Consider the following 8612-nt stretch of genomic DNA (forward strand, 5'->3'; position numbering starts at 1 on the left):
TAGCTGCACTCTGACCAACGTGAGACCAACCTGAACTGCATCTCAGACTGGTGCTCGCAGAATAAACACAAACCTCACAGCTGTGATTTCCGGGGAACAGCGGAAGTTTCAAGTGTCTGCAGAAATCCAACCGTGCGGGAGCAACAGTCACATCCAAGATGGAGACGCTAAATGCGGGACATATGATGAGCTTAGCAGCTCTACAGAGACAAGACCCGTACATCAACACACTGCTCGATGTCACCGGCCAGGTGGCTCTCTACAACTTCAACTCCAAGACGAACGAATGGGTGAGTTTGTCAAAAGAGCGCAAACTGTTTTGTGTATCCACTTAGCATGCTAACGCTAGCTCATCGCTAAAACAGAAAAAAAACAAGTAAGGCATGTGTTAGCATTGGTCTGAGTATAACTCATGTAGATACACTCACATACGCACTTGTTTTGATACCAGTGTCATTCTGTGAATGTTGTAACGACTTGAGCAATAACTTAGCGTCCTCTTACCTGAGCTAACATGGTAGCTGGTTATGCTAATAGCAAACGTTCGTTGCTCTTATTTAGCACGTTTCGGATTAGCGGTTGTTGTTTTTGACTCATAACGTCACGTTTCATTTCAGGAGAAGACCGAAATCGAGGGCACCCTGTTTGTTTATACCAGGTGAGCATTTACAAGTGTTTCTATGAGTCGTGTGGCTCAACAACCATGAAGGTTGCGGTCTTGTTCAACGTTACTTTCCTCTGCGCTGTCACTTGACGTAGTCCGCACACGTGTGTAGGCCGCAGTCTTTGTAAACAAACGTGAACTGCGTATCGTCAAAGACACATTCATGGACATCTCTAATACCTTCATCTTTGTTGTTCTTGTATTTCTTTTCATAGCATATTGAGCACAATTAGAACTCAATTAGATTGCAAAGGTCCATAGTTCAGTATATACATTATCGATCTTCACATTAAAAGGGAGGGAGGAAAGCAAATTGCTCGATCAACTGTTCAACTTGTTCATTCTATGCCACATCAAGTTTCAGAAAATCTTCTTAACCATCTTTAATTTGTGCAAATAACCTAGTTGTTCCCAACTAGTTTGCAAAATTACAATTCTTTTCATGGATACAGACCAACAATAAGGACTCAAACAGGTTTTATCTTCTCTCCTCTCAGGACTGCCTCCCCTCACCATGGCTTCACCATCATGAACCGACTGAGCACAGAGAACCTGGTGGAGCCGATCAACAAAGACCTGGAGTTCCAGCTGCAGGATCCCTTCCTGCTCTATAGGAACGGCAACTGTGAGTGTTATGTGTAATAGAGACACTAAAACAGTAGATATCATTACAAACCTCCTTTTGTGCCAACATGGGCTAAAATTTGATTCGCTCCAAAGTTTAGGAGACATATTTAAAAACATTGAAAAAAAGTCCAACATTTTGCACACACACGTAGTTCACACACAACATGAGACGTAATGTGATGCCCACAGCCAGGAAATCAGTATTAAAGAGACAGGAATGATCCGGATTCATGATCAGACATCATTGATTAATAACGAAATAGATGGTCAATTTGTGTGAAGCACAACAGGCACAAAGTGACACACACACAGGAGTGTGTCTCACACACAGACAGAGAGAAGTTTTTCTTATGATGCAGCGCAGTGTTTTAACTTCATTGTTGCAGAAGAAGCAACGCCCCATTTATCCAGGAAAATAAATATTTGAAATAATGAAAATATTGATTTGAAGTAATTTCGCCTAGCCCTAGTTTCTGTACAACTGTCAGGAAACACTGCTGTATCATTGCATATCTCTGAAATGCCAAGTAAACAGTTAAACAGGTGTTAGTGACATTCACTGCCACACACATTAAGTGCAAAAGATCAAAATAGTACCTCTGAAAATGCCGAACAAACACCTCCTCAGCGTTCTCTGGAACATCTCTTTTCCCCTTTGCTTGAGGTCATTGTGTCGTCTTGGAGTCACATTGAGCAAAACAATTTCCTCAGAGGCGACTTTTTCAGTCATGACGTCATGAAGGTCGTCCAGGCGGCAACCGTTTCAGCTTGCTTTGACCACTGTTGATGTTGTTCTCCATTGATGCAAAAGCAGCCTAGAGACCTTAAGGTTAAATCAATGAATCTATATTTTACTATACAAGTTGTGCATTTGTTGATGGCTTCATCTAATGCCAATGTCGCAGTCAAACTCATCTGGCCTTGTTGAAAGCGCTCTGCAGTAATGAGGTGAAAAGTGAAGAAATTCCTCAGAGCTTTAGAAAGTAACTGACAGCATTGCCACCGAGGTAATCGATCAGAAGTCTAAAAAGGACTTTCATCAAGGCAACCAACAAGGAATTTGATTGTTTTCCCAATTGTTTGCTTATCAGAAAAAATAACATGGCCAGGGTCAGCGTCAGAGTTGACTGTTCCCCTTTTGGACTTGTTTTGCCCATCAGCTTGGCAGGTATGGAAGACATTATGTAGCTTTCTTGTTAGTCTTCACACCAGAGCAGCTTCTCCAGTACTTAGCATCCTAAGTCCTCAGAGTGGGTTGAAGTGACAGATGTGTTCAACAAAAACAGAAAAAACATGGATATTCCTCAGGTTGTGTTGGAGATGCTTCCGATCCCTGGCAGCTGACGGTCACCTCTGGAAGACTGGTCAGAGTTAATTCTTCCTGTGAGTGTCCTGGTTTTTCCCCTGGCAACTTACCGGCTGAGGATCCTTAGGTTCGTCTGAGGCATTACTTGGTCGGACATGTCCACATTTCAGATGTTGAGAGAAAGAGACAGCTTCAAGATTGTTCTTAGATTCCTTCTTCTGCTGTAAACAAGGGTAAATCTGAACAGGAGCAAGATAGAAGGTTGATTGAAGAGCAGAGACCAACACAGGGAAGCTGGATTCTTCAGGATGATGAAAATGATGATTGTTTCTTGCTGTAAGCCTCGTTACCTACTGGTGAACTCTCTGCCTGAGGGTGACAAGTCCGAGAATATTGTTTCGAGAAGGCTCAGTTGTTTGACGCACACAAACTCACACACACCTGTTTACACCTTTCCATATTCCCCTTGGTTGCAGTAGATGCAGGAAGACAAACACTCAAGTTGCTAGGTTACCACAGCCTCCTGAGGGAACTTCCATACGACAGTGTTTCATCACACAAACAAATGACACACAAGCCTTTCAAGCTAACAAGCTGTACCTGCTATTTTTGGATTTGAATTTATTGTGTAATAAGTCTTCTGTTTTCTTGGGGGGGGGGCACTGAATTTATTTCATTTTATAACTGAGCACAGAAACATATTTTCAAGCAATAACATGTAGTATTTGTGTTCTTCTTGCAGTGGGTATCTACAGTATTTGGTTCTATGACAAGAGGGACTGTCAACGTATCGCTCAACTGATGGTCAAGTAAGTTGCTCAACATGTCTTATTTATCTGGGTTTTCTTCATCCATTAGGGGTTAGTTGACAGTGCAGCTCAAATATGACACATCAAGTACCACTTAGGCGTGAAGACAACCTGTCAAGCTTTCACTCTCCTCCAGGATTGTAAAACAAGAGGCAGAGCATGTCCAGAGAGAGTCACCAGAGAGGGCAGAGCCAAGGAGGACCAATGGCGTTGCAGAACCAAGGCCCATCGATATCCTGGAACTGCTCAGCAAAGCCAAGGAAGAATACCAGAGAGTGAGGAGGCAACACACACTTGCAGATATGAACATATGTTGTTTTTGTTGCACTGACAAAATGATTTTACAAAAGAGAAATTATTTCATAGCAGATGACGTATACAAAAACGTGAATGTGGCATTTGTAGTATTAGAGTGGGACTTAATCTGGGATTAGTTTAGGTTTGAGGTGTCTGTAAAAACAAGTGAAGTCTATGTGTTTATCCTCTGGCTTTCTATTTGAAAATACCATTGAATTTCTATGTACGTTTGTGTTGCGATGCAGGGTCGGGCATACGAAACAGATGGGCCTACAGAGCCACACCTGAAAGCAGCTATCAACCCTACAGAACATCCCCACAGCACATCACAACCTCAAAAGGTACGTACATTACAGAGATGTTTGTGGATGAGTAATTTAAGCCCTGTAGTTTATTCTGTTCCTCCCTACAACAAACACTGTCAAAGAAAACATAGAGATTCTTATTCTAGTGGCAATGAAATCCTATTTTTACCCACCAGAGCTCTCACACAATAGTGAAGCAGATCACAGTTGAGGAGCTCTTTGGCTCGTCCCTCCCCAAGGACCCCTCACTCCCCGCCATGCCTGCACAGAACACCACCAATGCTTCCGGTGACCCCTCTACTGCCTACATCCAGAAGCCCGGGTCCAACCAGCGACACCAAGTCCCCGGCCTGCTCCCAGCTCCATATGCACTTCATCCCAGCCCTGTTTTCCAGTCAGTAGTCCCCATGTCAGACCCCCAGCCTCTGTGCTCAGTTTCACCTCTCATGGTGCCGCCAGCTGGCTCAGAGCAGCGGACTGCTCCCCCTGGCCCTGCTGCAGCATCACCATCAGCCTCTGGAGCTTTTTTGGGGCAGGAAATATTAAGCACCCTCAAATCGGCAGTGCCATCCATGAATTCAGACATCCACAAACCCATCCTCGCACCCAGCTTTCTGCCAAGCACACTGGTTCCACCCCACAGCTTCCACGAGCCCATGGGGAAACCCATTATCCAGCACAGCAAAGAGATGGATGTCTTCACTCAACCTCCAAACCTGATCAAACCCATGTCTGTGAGTTGAAGGCTTTTCTTTGCTGCTGGTTGCGTGTATCTGTCTCTCACATATACTTTTATACTAAAACAGAATAGTTATACAACTACATGTCAGTTGCTCTCGTGTATTTTACTTTGCTTTGTCTGTTTTTCTTTTTCTCAGGCTGTCCCCATGAGTCCAGGTCTTGCTGTTCAAGGACCTGAGATTTCGGTGCTTCTCTCCCCCAGCGCCTTCCAGCAGTCCGTCAGTAAGATGACAACAACAGCAGCAGCATCGGTGGTCCTCCATGCCCCCTCTGAGCCCCCCTCCACCACCACAGGAGCTGTAGAGCCTCCGCCAGCTCCCTGCAGCAAAACACAGCTACAGGAGACTCTGATACACCTCATCAAGGTAACACCATGAGCATATAAATGTATATGTATAAATGTACTGCTGGCTTCAGTTAGCATGAAAAAAGCTAAACACAATTTTATGTCAGAATTAAATAATTCAAGTACAATTTTTTTTAATTTAAGTTAGCTGGTTAGTTATAATTTATTATAACTTTCTCCAAGTTATAGATTTAACTGAAAACAAACAAAAAATGTAAAAGGTTCTAGTACAACATGTGTCATTTTAAACTACACAGCGCACTCATGTAGTTTTGTTCATTGATTCTCTTTTTTACTTTCTCCCCCTCTAGAATGATGCAGACTTCCTTAGCACCATTCACGATGCTTATCTGCAGACTCTGTCCAAGGACTTCAGCAACATGAAGCTATAGTCCTACTTCATCCGCCCACCTCTGTTACTTTTAGTGCCACGACCCCTTTGTGACATGTGAGACAGCCAGAAGTTAATGTGAGTTGAAGAAGTGCAGCGAACAGGGTTTTGTCACTCTGTACATCACGACTCTGCAAAACATGTCTGTGTTCTGAGGGTTATTATAGCATGCGCCTAACTGTTTAATCCTGTTTGAGTCTTTTACTGAACACTGATGCTGCCCTGGCGACTATGTCAACATGGATCGACTTTTTGTCTGCGTACGTCGAGCCAGAACTATTGTGGGAGAAAGGGATGAGATAAAACCTCCCACTGTGGCCTGGGGTTTTCTTTTTATACTTAAGAAATGTGATGAAACTTTGGGCCACGTGCTGGTAAAGTCTAGCTGTTGCTGATGTGAGAGGGGACAACAGAGGAGCTTTCGGTGGCCTTGAGCTATTTGACATTTGTACTTTGAGCAGATGATTTTGCAGCTCAGAACCACTGACACTGCTTTTCTCGCAGTGCGAGAGTATATGAACGCTTATAAAACACCTAAGCTTTGACTACTTGAGAGAAAGACGTCTGTGTTTGGGACCTCAGAACTGTTTGGGGAATCCTTGTAGACAAACTGTCCACATAGTGGCTTGAAAAAGGACTGTCCATTAGTCTCTTAATAAGGAGGAGATGATTGATCTTTTCAGCCCTTGTTCAGGGAAGATAAAGAAGTTCCTTGCGTGTTTGGAGCAGCACTTGCAGCTAAACAATCTAAGAATTCATTCCTCTCAGCTGTTTCTTTTCTGTTACATCAAAGACTTTGACATGTTCACAAAGACAGATTAATGCGTTAACTCACTTCTTTGCTACATTTCCTTTCTCCACATTTCTTCTTATCCTTCATCTTTCTTTTAGTTTATTCTCTGCCTGTGTGGCTCCGCCTCCAGCTGAGCTCCAAGTACTTTCTGTTGTTGAGGAAGAATGTGCAATAGACCACTGTCGCGATGCCTTTAGGGACTCCAGCATTATGGGAGATTTGACGATGGGACCTTGAGCTAAGTTTATCTGAACACAAAACGTTCTGCAAGAGATGCATAATTTAAGTATTACAAAAAAAAGCTAAATAGCTATTAATTTTTGCTTCTTGTTTACATTCACCCCTTTAATGTTAAATTGCTTAAAAATATAGGGGACAGTTGTGTTTTTGATAGCACCAGTCTGTTTCAAATATACTAGTAGTCCAAATTAATAATGAAAAATACAAACTACCTCCATTCGTGCTACCACTTTTATTTTTCCAAGCCACAATTGCATCTTAAGTCAGAGTGACTGAAACACAAAACACATTTGCAGTAAAATGCTACTGCAGCACAGAACAGGAAGAAGTAGATCTGTCTTCTCATCATGTGCAACAGTGAGTGGGAATGAAAGGTGATTTCAAACTAAAAATCAGCTTTCAATAATTTTAAATGTTTCTTAGCTCGTGTGCATTTCTAAACACATACAACAAGTTTTATTGGTCCCGTTGTCACAATATGTTCAGCACAAAAAAGATCAGACCATGAAAACAGTCTGAAAATGATGTATAGCATGAAGATTTAAGTTATAAAGCTTTCTAACAAGTGGTACAGTGATATCAGCAGTTGGTTCAATAGTACAGACAAGTAAACCATCAGTATGCAAATCATTCCAGGTAGAAACTGTGTATTTTTGTTTAGTTGTGTTAACAACAAGGTGCAGAAATTGTTTCTTTTAGTTTCATGTCAAAAAATCCTTAAAAATCGTGTATTTGGAAAATGTTTTTCCCCGTTTAAAATTGGAAATATCTGAACGAGTGATATGAGTTTCATCTTGTTTGTTACACAATGACTTTGTATCTGGTCCTGCTATTTGAATGTATTTGAAGTTTATATGTGCCAGTCTTGTTTTCCTCTGAGCTCGGATCAACATTTTTTCACTTCAGACTTGTTTAACCTTGATTTTCTTAATCCCTTTATTTTGATATTTTTAAATTTAGGAAGCAAAAGAGGATATGTCCGCAGCTGGAGAGTTAATCAAACAATTTGTACACTTCAGTGCATTGTTATCATTTCAGAGGTGATTGTGGCCAACACGGGCCTGTGTTGGTTAAATAAACGCACACCGGAAGATTGATTTGAAATGGACAGATTTTTAAAATCCCGCTCACATATTTAAGATTTTAATGTTATTTTACATTGAAATAATTTATCTTAATTGATTGAGCCGAGGTATGATTTTGGAAAAGTCTTTGCAAAATACATTTTCTCATTTCCTGAGATTGTTGTCACTGTGCAAAATTTGGTTTATTATGATTATTTTGTGATATTAAAGATTTGAAAATGGAGTTGGCTGTTTTTTTTTTTTGCAGTGTGACGTTCAGCTGTCTAAATGAGCTTCAAAGAGGAAACGATGCATACTTTTATATTACAGGATTTTGTGAATGAATATTTTTTACACAGTTTAACATAGAGCCGACATGAACTAAGATAATATATAACTACAAAATTTTCCTCCTGAACATCTTTGTTTTCAGCACAGGATAACGGTGCAGTTTCTGCGTTTAGCCACCAGATGGTACCAGCTTCCTACTGTTAACCGCCTACAGTGAGCTGTACTCCTGCTATCACTAAATTGGAATCAGTTGATATCAGGCCTGACTGAAGTAACAGAAGTGGATGTTTCTCCTGATTTTCTTGATTGGCCAAGATAGTTTGTGTCATGTCCTCTTTGAATCACTGTCCCCCTGCTGTCCACATGAGGTTCATCTCAGCCAGTGCAAACATACCCTTGCCTTGAGATTTCTTAAAATAACAAGACAAACCATTACTTTGCTTAAACAAACATTTTTTAAACCCAATAAGCAAAATGAACTCAGTTATCAGTGAATGTTAAATGTGCATGTTGCAGGAGTAGCTGCTTTGTGCTGCAGCTAATCAGGTCAGGGAAATGTCATTAAGGAGAGATTACTGTCATTTGTGATCCTTCCCTTTGCGTGTCACCCATCCGTCCTCCTCGTATCCTGCAGCTTCAATTAATTTGCTCTTCAAAAATTCTTACACTAGAATTTTTGAGCATCAATAAAGTTTTGCCCCCTAAATTATCATGTTATCCTTGAGCACTGATACTTTG

General features: G+C 41.4%; 1 protein-coding gene across 1 annotated transcript; it reads left to right on the plus strand.

Annotated features, from left to right (window-relative positions):
• Window positions 1-93: 93 nt before the first annotated feature.
• dcp1a (decapping mRNA 1A) lies at window positions 94-7827 on the plus strand. The gene is made up of 9 exons (XM_020089070.2): window positions 94-290; window positions 618-658; window positions 1162-1289; window positions 3340-3406; window positions 3543-3681; window positions 3949-4044; window positions 4185-4742; window positions 4887-5114; window positions 5407-7827. The coding sequence occupies exons 1-9, from the start codon at window positions 159-161 to the stop codon at window positions 5485-5487; spliced, it is 1470 nt and encodes a 489-aa protein (XP_019944629.1). The 5' UTR covers window positions 94-158; the 3' UTR covers window positions 5488-7827.
• Window positions 7828-8612: the final 785 nt, after the last annotated feature.

The sequence above is a fragment of the Paralichthys olivaceus genome, chromosome 6, assembly GCF_024713975.1.
Source record: "Paralichthys olivaceus isolate ysfri-2021 chromosome 6, ASM2471397v2, whole genome shotgun sequence".
Taxonomy (NCBI): domain Eukaryota; kingdom Metazoa; phylum Chordata; class Actinopteri; order Pleuronectiformes; family Paralichthyidae; genus Paralichthys; species Paralichthys olivaceus.